The sequence below is a fragment of the Lingula anatina genome, chromosome 1 (assembly GCF_051362555.1).
Source record: "Lingula anatina isolate TDL-2025a chromosome 1, LinAna3.0, whole genome shotgun sequence".
NCBI lineage: Eukaryota > Metazoa > Brachiopoda > Lingulata > Lingulida > Lingulidae > Lingula > Lingula anatina.
Window position 1 is genome coordinate 62,932,372 of NC_141767.1, and position 13,568 is coordinate 62,945,939.

A 13,568-nucleotide genomic window follows, 5' to 3' on the forward strand; every position below is an offset into this window, starting at 1 on the left:
CAAATGTTTCTGTTTTTTGTCTTGCTTCAACGTTTGTATCGTGTCTGTTTGTGACGTTAAAAATTCATGGCTATTTTTTGTTCAAACTTTGTAACATGAATGAATCTCAACGGTAAGTTCTTGCATGATATTTGCCTATTATATACGGACGGAGGATGTATTATTCCAAGACATTAATAGCGGCACAATGTGGCAGCACCATCTGCATGGGACTACGTCGACAGTTGTGATTAGTGTAGACTTTCGTGTTGGTGATATATGTAACACCGTTTTGTTTTTGTGACATCGTTGTTATCTGATATATATATTGATATTCTTATTTTGTATTTATATTTTCTTTATTTAGTTTTTCGTTTAAGAAAACATACACATGCGTTGAAGTTCGACCTAGGATTGACTGAGAATGATTTTGAATTTCGCAAAAAATATGTCGTTTCAGAAAAGCTTGAGGATATCTTATTGAAAATATTACAACGCGTTCTTTTGCAGTGTTCTGTATGGATATCAAATTTGCGCATTACTCCAAAACTGTGTTAAACTTCATTTTTTCATTATTGTTTTCAGGGCGACATTGGTTTGAATGTAGCTCAGATGTTGGTGGAACTGATCCGCGATAACAGACAGATCGTGGACAGAATTACACACGAACAGATAGATATATTCGTTGATCTTCTTAGACAAAGAAAGGTAAACATACTATGTATTTACACACATAAATAGACCCTGTTATATATTTACCATATATCTGCGTAGATCCACACTTAAGCATCCCATGATCACGATCTTTGTTAATGAGCTTCGTATTTTAATCTTATATGATACCATGGATGTATTACGAAACGAAAATACTTAAACATTTAAAAAAGAGTGGATGTTTCGGAAGGACTATAGTTGTGTATGCTGTATTTTAAAAGCAGATCAGAATATTAAAAGAAGTTTCTTAAACGTTATACTCTTCGTTCTATTAATTTCACGGAAAACAACTTTAATTGTGTTATGTGTTTAATTGTGTTATGGTGATATGTATTGATAATTATAAATCTGTTGAATCCATATTACAGAACTACCGTTTCTTGGACCTGCTGAATGTCCTTTGTGTATGTGATGGTAAGACGATCCTGGAGAATCAGTCCTACATCACGGAAACCTGGCTACGACATGACAAGGTATCTTTTGATGCTAAAACATGTCATATACACCTTACCGGGGTAAGTTGAGCCTTTATGTTTGAGATTTGAAAAAAATCGATCCTGTTACCAAGGTAACGGCTTATCCAATTGGAAACCTAGGAGAGATTAAGCTTTTGCCCCCCCCTCCCAATTCAAGCGCTTTGTCAACACGCACGCACACACACACATACACGCACACACATACACGCACACACACATACACACACACACTCATACATACACACACATACACACACATACACACACACATACACACACACACACGTTAATTCCGTATATTGGATAGAACTTTTTTTTTTTGGGGGGGAGGGTTCTAACTCGCCTTATTTAAAAGAGGTATCACACATTTAACAGTTTCGATCTCTCTTACGATTTCAAATGGATGGCCCAAAGATAAATGTTTTTTGTTTTATGTTTTATGTTTTATTCATGTTATGTGGTGTCATTTGATTTGTGACTGTGTTCTATAACCTTCATTTAGTCACTCAGTTATATAAACCATACGTCCAATTAGTGCCTGAACCGTGGTTTGTTATACGGTGTAGTAAAAGTTATTTACAGGTTTTCTCTTATATGTATTGTTTTTGTCTAGTGTCATATACTTCCTAATTCTCAATGTGCATGCCTTTATAGAGTTCATATTGCGTATACTCCCAAAAGCCAACTGAAGCTGATACTAACTTAGGCCTATGCTTACAGACGGTTTCAATTCGTTATCACATTAATTAACGCAATCAATAGAACCCTGCCGTACCTCATCAGTCACGTTAGCGTACCGTTTGTACACTGTGTCTACATGTAATTTGTATATTGTGTTGTTCTGTATATTATGTGTCTACATATAATATGCTTATGTTTTGCTGTGGATGTTATTTATCTGTGTGTGGATTTCCTGGCTCAACTTGCCCAAGCAAATAAAAGCAATGGACTGATATGGGTGTTAAGAGAGAGATTTTTCATGCATCTTTGAAATTTTCAGCATTTATTATTTAAGTTACGATTCAATTTTGATTTTACAGGCAGACGTATATTTGATCGAGAGAGGCCAATACATACACAAAGAACATAATGTTGTGTACATATCCACGGACGCTGGTCACACGTGGGTTCCCCTTCACCAGTTTGCCAATGTAAGAAGCCTGGCGTTTTGAACGAAAGACGATAGATTTCTATGCCACATAAAGACCTGTAGTATTTAACATTACGAAGCTATTTTTATTGTGAAAAAATCATCCTACTCCACGCTACTTCCTTCCTACTGATGATTTATATTATGTTAAAAAAGATATTTTGATGGACTGAATGTAATTCTTTTTTTTTTCTAATCCATTCTACAGGCAGACAGTCCGTACTACAGCGAGGAGGAATACCTGTATCTTGACAGACAGTTGGATCTGTTGGGGAAACTTTGCAAAGTAAGTTAGTTTTGCCATTTGTAGTCTGCATTAAGAAAAGACATACATACAGCCCTATTCACAAGTAAGACACCAAAATAAAAGCACATCCCCTTTAAAGACAAGACTGCTATTGCGCGACCGACGAATGTTTTACTGATGTCATTGATGCCATAGCCAAAAGCATCGATCAAACTGCGAATACCTGTTTTTTTTTTCAGGGGAGGAATCAGTTCTCAATCCGGGTTATCACCAAGGACTTGGACATCCTTACATGGGAGAATACGTTTGTATGCCTCAGGTCGGAGCTCCTCCCGCCGTCATTAAGGGCCAAATACTGCAGTCTCATCATAGGTACATTGTCCAGTTTCTAAAAATAATACAAATATTTAAAACTGAAATGAATTTACCACTGAGGCATGTTATTAAAAAAAAAGAACATTATAAAAAACGAACCTTCCTTGTTACGACTTGTTAATACAAGTATGGAATAAAGCTATTATCATTGCCGTGGTTTCTCATAATCCAATGTTCTCATTTAGATCTGTTTGTTGATGTTGGTGCCAGTCATTCCGTGCTCGACCAGCACACGCTTGTGTTTGTCTATGAGGACATTGACAACCCTCGGCCGCTCTATTCTACGAAAAGTCAGGTAAGGAATATTTAAATGCAATTCATAAGTGATATTTGCATGATATGATGACAAATTAAGTATTTTTGATATCCATTTTAATTATTAAGTCACAGCTGAATCTTGATAACATACTTCCAACGTTGTAATTTAATAATTTACATTAAATATTCATTTTATCTTAATGATATATTTTTTCATTGTACACTATACTCTTTAAAAATGTTATCACTTGAAATGTACTCTTAAATGCAAAATCTTGTTGGTTTATGGAATGCTTCCACGTGTGCGGCACAATCTTATGCACAATGCGATACACTACGCTACCCACGTGGTTTGGACGTGTGTGAGAGTGCTGCACCACCGTTATAACAATGTGCCTTTCACTATCTGACTGCACATTTCTTGTAGACGTCGACATACATCCTACTGCACAACGTGAGAATATAACTATCAAGCGATAAACCTAAGAAAAATATACATTTTGGCATTAGTAAAATATAGATCAAATACCAGCCGAAGCAGAAGTCGTTTCTTGCACATTCTTACAGAAAATCTTTCTAAGCAGCAATAAAAACAACGGGGAGTTGTTTGCTGTTTGATCTCTTTGCTTTGAATCTGAGTGACTGCTTTAAGAGCTTATTAAAGATTGAATAAGCTTGGTGCCATAAATAATAGATTTGCAATATAAAATTTGGTGTGAAGCGAATGTTCCAACAGTTCGGCGAATCTTGACTCAACATTATGCGTGCGTCAAAATGCTTATTTTACAGACATTATCTATTTTGCCATTCTGACACAAATTATCTTCACTCTTTCCTGTAAAGGTCGCTACAAATGTGCTCTTCGTAAGTACAAAGCGTTTCCTCTTCCCGCTATGGCCGTGAACTGGCCTCAACCAATTTGCGAATGATTGCGCATGCGCCAACCAATTAGGCAGGCTTATATATGTTGACGTGTGTGTCTATAGATATATATATATATATATATGAAACCTTTTTGAATATATGTGTCATTCATCTTGATATATATATTTACATATTAATGAATACATAATTGAGAATTGCACTGGATGATATTCATTGGATTTTAGGCGATTATGTAGTTACTGTGTTTATTTAGGATGACTTGTGCGTGTTCAGGGAGACTCAGGTGAGAGAAAGGCCTGCGTTTCAGTCAATGTACTCTATCGTACAGCATCACTGCGTCATCACTGTTAAATAATATTCTAACTCCTTTATTGAATATGTTGTAGTAGCTACTAGTAGCAAGGAGTGTTACGTGTACAATATAAACGTCAGTTTCAGGAGGTTTTTGGCACGAATCCAATAGGACTAATTGGTCTACTTGTTTTGTGTAAAAAATATCCCAAAAGCTAGTTATTGTTAAACCTATGGAAGCATGAATATATTTAAGAACAAGTGTGAATGGAATGTTTGTTTTTTGTTGGTTTATGTTTAATTTTTGCTGAAATGTTCACTACTGATAGCTTGAAACTTACAGTTGCCTCCTCGTATAACGTATATCATCTTCCTCTTTCTATGTTATATGTGTAATTATCTCGAAAGTATTCTTTCGATACTTCTCTTTGAGGGTGTTACAATCAATTTATACAATAACCTAGTAGTTACGATGTGAAAATAACCGAGGCCTATATCCGATAATAATTTGGAAAACGCATTTAAGTACCCTTTGCATGATATAAAAATACAACAGGAAATAAATTATTTGTTTCACGTTTGCCTACTAAATGCAGTAACAGAAACTATCAAAAAGCTAACTATAATATAAAGAATATGAAAGAATAATTAAATCGTATTTGTGTTTTTTTTAATTTAATATTTTCAAAAAATGGAAAGCAATTGCATTTCAGCGACATGAGGTATGATGAATTAATCTGAATATTTGACGTCACTTGTTCATCGAACATCATTATGTTATGTAATTCACTAGTTAGTGGAGCAGTTACCTAGGCATGGTAAGTTGTGACAGATAGACCAGGTGATCTGTTGTTGTATATTCATCAAATACCCTACCAATTTAATTTCAGTTGGCACAAGAACTTGGCACCGTGTTTCCGGTCATGCGAGATTGGATCCAAGAATTCGTAGAAAGCAATCCTGAAATGTACTCCTCCCAGGTCGGGCAGAACAAACTGATCGAGCAGGTACAAAGATTTTTTCTCAATAAAATAGGTCTCTTTAAGATATCATTTTTGGAAAACTCTGAGTTTTTCCATTATTTTCCAGCGCTTACCAACCATGAATTAATGTTATGAAACGCTTATCTCTAATCTAATGTGTACACTTTAGTTTACCATTTCATTTTCTTAATGAACTGTCAGTTTGAGATTGACTTGAGATATTCCCAACATCATTAGAATATGCCCACCATGTTGTTCATGTAACGGGTTTCTAAAAGGTGATGCGATTGCTGTGCTACCTGGTGCGTTTCGGATGCTACTGCAGTGCGGACGAGATACGGATACTACTGAAACCACTTATGATTATGCTGGACGGAAGAAACGATAGACCCTTTCCAAAGAATGCTGAAATACGTAAGATTTTTCTTTTATGTTACAAGGGATTTGAACGGTTTTGGTTGTATACTCGTCGTCATGAACAATGTGTTAATATTTTTCAATTCATATTTTTTCTGTTGAACTGAATTTATTATCGGGTATTTACTAAGTTCGAAATGAAATTTTACGTGTTTTTTTCTTTATTTTTAACTTTTTAGAAAACTCCAAGGAAGTAAAGAAGCTGGTGAAGCAATATAGAGAGACAGACAGGTTTGAAAAGAGTGCGGAAACTAAGGCCCTAGTGGATGCAAAATATCAGTACGGGTTTAGTTTTTTATATGAAAGAAAGCATACAAAATAGCATACATAAATAGATATACAATTATCAAAGACTGCACAAATGTCAGTTTGAAGTAATGTTTCTTCTAAGTTTTATGAACAAAAAGAAAATCGACTTGGCATTTAAGAAAAATATTTGTTTATCGGAACATGCATCACCTCTTTACCGAGGCATCAAACTGCACGGACTCTCTGCTCTTTTTTTACAGGGGGCTTTCAGTTTTGGAACTTCTTTTCACATTTCAATCCAATACCCGCCTTGAGGTAAGACACTTCTATACTGTAGAATTATGTCTCGTTCGTGCCGTATTTTACTCTTTATATCGAATTAAAAGGCGAAGGAAAGAAAACAGTTGTGTACATTTTCGGTACACAACTGATCTAGCAAGATCAACGGAGGACACTAACGTCTGTCATTCAGTTTTTATAAGAGTCAAAAGAAGAAAATGTATGTTTAAAAATGGAATTAGGCTGAAGGCCTTTCAGATGCCGTCGATAACAGTGACATTGGGAAGATGTGTGCCTTTAGAATTTTGTCAGTAATCTGAGAAGGCTTGTTTTCATAGTAAAACGGTGGGTGAAATGGGAATGAAACAAGCGTGTTCCTCATTTTTTGTGCTGCCTTGCGAAATTGTATCTATCTTAAGCCAACTCTTCTTTTATTTAGTCATTCGTGTCCAAATTCAAAACAGCTGAAACGACAGCCAACGCCAAGAAAAAGAAGCATCGGAGTGTACTTTCTCCTCTTGTGGATGACAGCTATGATGCATTCAACACATCAAAGTAAGTAAAACCACAAAAACATGGATTACACGTAAATATATTATTTGTATTAATACGTGCGTTTTATGGTCACTTACACTAGTTTTTTTAATGGTAAGGAAAGTTTTGTGATACAGTATTAAAGGCAATTTCTTGTTGTAGAAAGTATGGTTTAATCTTTGATTACATGAGCTATTTTAATCAACCATATTGCAGAAAGAACCTGAGAAAGCAAAAGAAATTCCTTCATGAGCTGCGTGCTATGTTTGAAAGTTCATCCTATTTTGACGTGGAATACATCACAAATATATCACTGGTAAGTGCATAGACATTTCGAAATGAACTGTCATATAAGTTTTTAATTCAAATATTTTTAACGGGGAAGTTCTGACGCACCTCATGCACCCTTGTTTCTTTGTAAAATGTGTTCTCAAGTGAAACTAGTTTTTACATTTTCTTCTCAGGATTTATCAAATTACAAATACGAAAAGATGTTGACGCAATCATTGAACATTTTGAACAAGTACTATTCTTCCAAGACGGACATGTTCAAGATAGCCATACCAACCCTGGTTAGTATAAACATAACGATCATTAACACCATCTGAATGAAGAATTAAAGCTTTAATACCACGTCGGAGACGGAACAATATTTAAAACATGATTTATATCCAGAAACCTTGTCTTGAATACGCCCAAACGTTCCACTAATCAATCTTCAAAAACGGGTTTATTTAAAGTATTTGATCTTGTCCTTACAACTTACAACACCAGACCATGTAAGCTTCACAAAGCACACGTGCTTTTAAAACACAATGAAAAATAACCGTGGAATAATTTCAGGTTTTGACCACCCAAGAGTCCTGTAAAATCCACATTGACATCATGCGCCAGCTCCCTCTAGTGAGACATCTAGCCAAGTGCTCCTACAACATGGAACAGGCAGAAGCTATGAGTGTCGTGTTCGACCAGTTCGTCTTGTAAGTGCTGACTGAAGAGTAAATCAGCATTTAAATAATGCCATTTTAATTAATTCATATTTACCATGTAAAAATCAGAATACACGTTTTAAAAATCACATAAGAAAATCACTTAAAATGTTTTTTGCTTAGATGTTTGAGAAAAGGTTATACCTCTCATAAAGTACTACAGATAGATGGTCAACAGTGTAAAATAACATTTTTTGTCGATTTTTTCAAGTATGCTTCACTGTGTGAGTCGTTAAAAACTTAACAAATCTAATCTTGTTTTCACAAGATTCACCCACCTGAGAGACGAACCCACCCTGCGGCACCCAATGAATCAAAAGATCCTGATCAACCATGGTGTGCTAGACTTGATATTCGCAATACTTTCCCAGGAAGTAGATGTTCAAATCACGGTAAAAATAAAATTTAACTTCTTTGGTACTGCACGAAAATATACTTGAACTCTCGTAAATTAATAGGTTACATACAATTTTATCTATATAAAAGATATTAAGAGAAAAACATGTTAAAATGTCAGCAATTTGCAAAGCACATGCAAATTAGATGAAATAAACTTGTCTTTAAGAACTTATTGCAATCTGATGTTATTTTATTTTAGGAGCAAGCCGCGCCTATGGAGCTCGTATTCGGCAAAGCCCTGAACCTTCTACGGTTCTTGGCGCAGGGGAACGAGGACGTGCAGGCCAAAATGAACGATAGATTGGATTCCTTGATGAACATCAAACTTGTGCCATCACACCTAGCAATCGCTCTCAGGGAGGTATGAATTATTCTTAACTAAGTTAACTTCATTTAACTTTATTTACTATGTTATACTCTTATAAACCTCCGTTTCTCTCCCTCCCCCCCCTCTCTCTCTCTCTCTCTCACACACACACACACACACACACACACACACACACACAATGTGATAATATGATAGTGTTCATTATGATGTGAAGAATTTCAAAATATATATGCAACGCAATTTTTAGCCACAATCATGTTCCCATGTACATCATTTTCCCGCCAGGTGTTCGCTGGAAACCAAAACAACTGTCTCAAAATTCAACCGAAGCAAATCTTAAAGATCGTTCATTTGGCGGGAGAGAATCAAGACCGAGCTCCGGAGTTTCTGGACCTGCTGGGCTCTATTGTCAAGGTGGAGCTGCTCGAACTCCCCCTAAAGCGCAATCAGGGTCTGGTCATGAAATATTTGATGCAGAACTATCACAAGGCAGCCTACCTTTTTGACCAATCTCAAGAAGACAGGTTTGTAGTAATGGAGTGAATATAGACTTTCATACTCAAAACGAGGAAAACAAACAGCTGATGTCTTACTCTGCCAACTTATCGTATTCTTTCTCCTCTCAGCACGTACATTTTGTATTCTAAATTATCAAATAGCAATGTTGCATTCATACTTTGTTAAGTTCTCATTGTTATTATTCCGTGGACTGCACTGCACTAATATCACTGCATTATTTGTCTTCTATTTCACAGCAGGGACGTGAGGTAACGAAAACTGTCCCCCAAAACGTATTACTTGTTCTTTTTCATTTAATTACAGTAAACTGGATGCTCGGTATTTATTTTGGTGATTGGGTTGAATATTTATTGATTTTTTTTTTGGTGGACCTCTATCTATTTTTACCATCCTAACAGCTATTACCCTTTTATATAGCTGTCATTCGTAAATATGCGTTCATTTTTACTTTCTTGTATAAAACAATTTTTCCGGTGTATTTGCTGATATTTACATCGACATTTTAAATTTTTCAATATGTTACACCCAATATGTTTTTTTTTATCATCCTGGTTGATATATATATTAAATATGTGATGTGTTTATAATCTACCAAATACATGTACATGTATTAAGGATAGAAAGTTAACAGCCTTCCTAGTTGATATTTTGGTTATTTTGATGATAGCCTCAGCATTTTACGGGATCCATACGGGGAAATGATGTAATTACTTGATCATGATTTTACTGATATAGGTACCTTTCTGTCTAGATGCCGATGCAATGCGCGCGTACACAAGTCGATACTTACTAAATATAATAACAGATCAGCACACATTTGGGATATATTTAGTCCAATTTCTAAATACATCATGATATCAATTGGGTTTCAATTGATTTTAGAGTGAAACTTGGCTTTTCATGAATATGAACAATTCCATGGTTATTTCCAGGTTACGCATCCTTACTTCGAAGACCGGCAATAGTCATCAGAGGTACCTGATAAGTTTGGTGGACCTCCTCGCCAAATGTGCTGAAGTATGTATCAAACAATATTTTGCTCTATGAATGAATGAATAGTGGTAATACGCATGGCAACGGCAATGTGGCGGGTGAAGTGTGTCACCCTGTTTAACTGAAGAATGGCAAAGGCCATGTACTTCACGAAACGTAAAAAGCTATTTAAGTGAATATGTTATTAAAATTAAAAAAAGCTAAATTAGTAGAAGTGTAGCATGAATCTATCAAAGGATTATTCAAGCTTTGAATTATTAGCCATGTGATGTTTTTCTTGCCTTTGGTACTGATGCATAGCCATTATAAAATGTATCTACTATCCTTTCCCTTCCTAAGGGAGAAAACCGTTACATAGAATCACTCTGTCAAACGATCATGCCCATAGAGGAAATCATGGATGTTCTGAACAATCACTTCATTGACAACAACCTGAAGTCTCCATACTTGCGGTACCTGATGTGGGTATACATGAAGACCGCTGGCACCATGATCGAAAGTGGAGCCGGTGATCTCCCGCATGACAGGTAATTGGGGCGTGGTCGCAGGATCAGTTCATTATGAAGTTTGGGTGATAAAACATTCGTGCTGCATTCATTTTACTAATTTTGGCAATATCCCCACGACCCTAAATTTAAATTGCACCATTTGACCGCCGAGAAAATACTAGCCCGTCAGCCCTTTTCTCCCATTTTTACGGTGAAAGCAAATATCAATATTGTGACTTTGTTTGCGCGGATGTGCAAATTCCCTACAGGATTCTACAAGATTTGATACATGTACACCCTAAAAGAAAATGACAACAATAGATGGAGTGTTCATGGGAATTAATATTCGGTGTAAATATGGTGTCCAATGTTTAATGATATCAAAGCTGTAACAAAATTGCGATTCGGTCAACTCAGTTTACGCGTTAAAGCAACCCAGAAAGATATTATCTCTTTCCGTTTTCTTTGCGGTAAAGTTATGAAGCTTCAAACAGCATGGCACTTTGAAACTGCTTTTAAACTCTGGCTATAATTTTGTCATTACAGACATGTATGGATCTACATCCAGGCCCTAGCCCGTGAGGCAGAGTCGCTGAAAACTTATATCAGTGAGAATGAAGTGAAGACAGTGGAGGTCATGCGGGCGCCACCACCTAAAGGGTATGTGTCATCAACATATCTTTTCTTTAACAAAAACAGCTTCTTCATTAAAAAAAAATTTAGTATGCAGTTAAGTAAAGCGCTTTAATATACGCTGCTATAAATGCAAGGCCGTACCTCTGAGATCTCCTTAAGGCAAACATGCATCTGATTGAAAATTTTGTGGTTGAAAATCCATGCTGTTAAATTTTAGGATATCATTATGGTTCTGCTCATTTTTGATTTCTTTTTCTAGGGCTGTTGCAGAGATGGACGATTCAGATGGAGCAGCGCACGCAACTCTATTTTACTTCTTTGACGCTGTCTTACCCTTTTTGCAGGCAGGTCTAGTTCTCACTAGTCTCATAACAGTATTTAAATCGGTATTTATTCAAAATTTCCTTTAAATATTTTTGTTGTATTTTCTCTTTAAATTCACAATATTGTGGGCCATCCCGTTGTAACTATAATTGCTTTCTGTTTAAGACGTTCTTCACAAAGTTCTATTCGCCCGACAAGGAGTTGTACCCAGACGAATTGGAGTATGTGGATCAGTTAGCGCACTCCCTCGTGGTGAGCAGATGTTTACTAATGGGGATTCGATTATCGTATTTTAAAAAAATGATATATACGTATATACCAAAATTTTATGTGTAAATGGTTTGGGGAGATTAGACTCGTATATCTAATTTGATACATGAGTGGTCAAACAAAGTTTAAAAATTCAAATATATGATAAAGCGGTTTCCTTTTCTTCGTGACGGTAGTCCCAAAGCCTTTTTACTTAAAACTGATGAGAATGAAGAAGGTTTCCGTATGTAATACAAATTATACGCATGTTTTGTGTTCAATATATATACATATGTATATGTGCCCATACATTATTTTCTTTTCAGCTGTGGTGCGACCGGGTTGGAGCAGTACTCTGCAATGCGACACATTTGAAAGTCCTCATTGGGTGTGTTCCGAGCGTTCTGCAGTCGTCTTCTATTCCAAAGAACGTAAGTCAAATATGTTTACCATCTTAATTACTGATTTTAGTCATGAATATTGCAGGTTTGCAGTATTCAACGTTAGAATCTTGGGATTTGCTTGGCGTACGATGATGGCTTGCTTTTCATTTCATGGCTTTGTGAAGATCCATTGGATAAAATGCTGATCCATAAATTCATTCAATATTAAAATTTATTTACAAAAACATCGATATAATATTTCTTCATACAATGGGTATTATACTGGTTTTATGTTTATCACTCTGTCTCACTACTTCATGCCTTGAAAAATATTTTTAAAAATGATCATATAACCTTAGTAATGCACACCCATACACGCTCTCTCGTTTCTGAAGCTTTTTCGTGTATCTACAGCACTAAGCATGACCGTGTGTAAGGATGGGGCATTAAGCCCATGATTTATGATGATTGAGTTTTGTATTGAATATTTCATATGTACAGTTTCGTGGTGATAAGCGCACAGTGAGTTGCTGATTTTTCATTTATTTTACCACAGAATATCAGGCGCACTGAATGATTAAAAGATCACTATTTGGGAATTAGATTGTGGAACCCGTTTTGTAATTGTGTTGATGTTGAGGAACTGGCTGATGGGACCATCTATTGCATGATGATACTTTCTGATGTTTTCTTTGTCTTGGGATCTCTCTCTTCCAGTTATCCACAGAGTCAGCATTAACTAACTATCCATCCCTCAAACCGAAACAGGTTCAGTTGTGGAAAAATACGTATAAGGTAGAATACAAACAGGTTGACTTACCCCTTGGTTACAGTTTAAATGTTTGCCCTCTCGCATTTGACCGCTTTGCCTCGCTGTGTTATGTGATTCATTGCATCATGGTCATTTCCCCCCAAACTTTTAACAAACTGACGCAATATTGTCTTGACTTGTAATGTGACCAGCAGATACCGACTTTAAAGGTCGTCTGTTTTGTAATGATAATTTAAAAAGTGACTTTACGGTATCGCTATAGAATTGATGGATTGCAAAAGTTCATGGGATAATTTTGGGGGAATTATTCATCCAAAGCGAATTTATCGTTTAATAAACCTGCATTGCGACAAAAATGTAATTGAAAAAAAGAAGAGGACATGACCATTTTGCAGTAAATTTTACTGTTTGAATACTTCTACCAGACTGAATATTTGAAAGCTGACACGGTAGGTGTTTAGTGACCTTGCACTTAATATGGTAACGACATCACTTCACAGCATATGAGTTTGCCCCTATGCCGCCAGATACTGCTAGAACACAAGCATGAGACCGAATACATTGTTAATACCAGGAATGTCAGCACTGCCACCGTTATCTATTAATGTGCATGTCAGCTCCACCGTAATAAATGGCACAAACCTTTTTAGC

General features: G+C 36.0%; 1 protein-coding gene across 18 annotated transcripts in view; it reads left to right on the plus strand.

The window, feature by feature from the left end:
* Positions 1 to 13,568, plus strand: part of LOC106152615 (inositol 1,4,5-trisphosphate-gated calcium channel ITPR3) — a 72,866-nt gene that overhangs the window by 41,983 nt on the left and 17,315 nt on the right. For 12 of the 18 annotated variants that reach the window (XM_086999784.1, XM_086999830.1, XM_086999758.1 and 9 more), the window contains 25 exons: positions 565 to 687; positions 1,062 to 1,208; positions 2,210 to 2,320; positions 2,528 to 2,605; positions 2,806 to 2,938; positions 3,127 to 3,236; positions 4,043 to 4,063; positions 5,266 to 5,382; positions 5,637 to 5,772; positions 5,955 to 6,054; positions 6,285 to 6,339; positions 6,743 to 6,858; positions 7,054 to 7,153; positions 7,302 to 7,409; positions 7,681 to 7,817; positions 8,095 to 8,218; positions 8,425 to 8,586; positions 8,839 to 9,077; positions 10,005 to 10,089; positions 10,405 to 10,592; positions 11,100 to 11,213; positions 11,449 to 11,533; positions 11,679 to 11,765; positions 12,089 to 12,193; positions 12,863 to 12,940. In XM_086999784.1, the coding sequence (XP_086855910.1) occupies positions 565 to 687; positions 1,062 to 1,208; positions 2,210 to 2,320; positions 2,528 to 2,605; positions 2,806 to 2,938; positions 3,127 to 3,236; positions 4,043 to 4,063; positions 5,266 to 5,382; positions 5,637 to 5,772; positions 5,955 to 6,054; positions 6,285 to 6,339; positions 6,743 to 6,858; positions 7,054 to 7,153; positions 7,302 to 7,409; positions 7,681 to 7,817; positions 8,095 to 8,218; positions 8,425 to 8,586; positions 8,839 to 9,077; positions 10,005 to 10,089; positions 10,405 to 10,592; positions 11,100 to 11,213; positions 11,449 to 11,533; positions 11,679 to 11,765; positions 12,089 to 12,193; positions 12,863 to 12,940 (2,859 nt within the window). The remainder of the gene's footprint in view (positions 1 to 564; positions 688 to 1,061; positions 1,209 to 2,209; positions 2,321 to 2,527; positions 2,606 to 2,805; positions 2,939 to 3,126; positions 3,237 to 4,042; positions 4,064 to 5,265; positions 5,383 to 5,636; positions 5,773 to 5,954; positions 6,055 to 6,284; positions 6,340 to 6,742; positions 6,859 to 7,053; positions 7,154 to 7,301; positions 7,410 to 7,680; positions 7,818 to 8,094; positions 8,219 to 8,424; positions 8,587 to 8,838; positions 9,078 to 10,004; positions 10,090 to 10,404; positions 10,593 to 11,099; positions 11,214 to 11,448; positions 11,534 to 11,678; positions 11,766 to 12,088; positions 12,194 to 12,862; positions 12,941 to 13,568) is intronic. The other 6 variants (XM_086999815.1, XM_086999850.1, XM_086999852.1 and 3 more) reach the window with 3 other exon arrangements.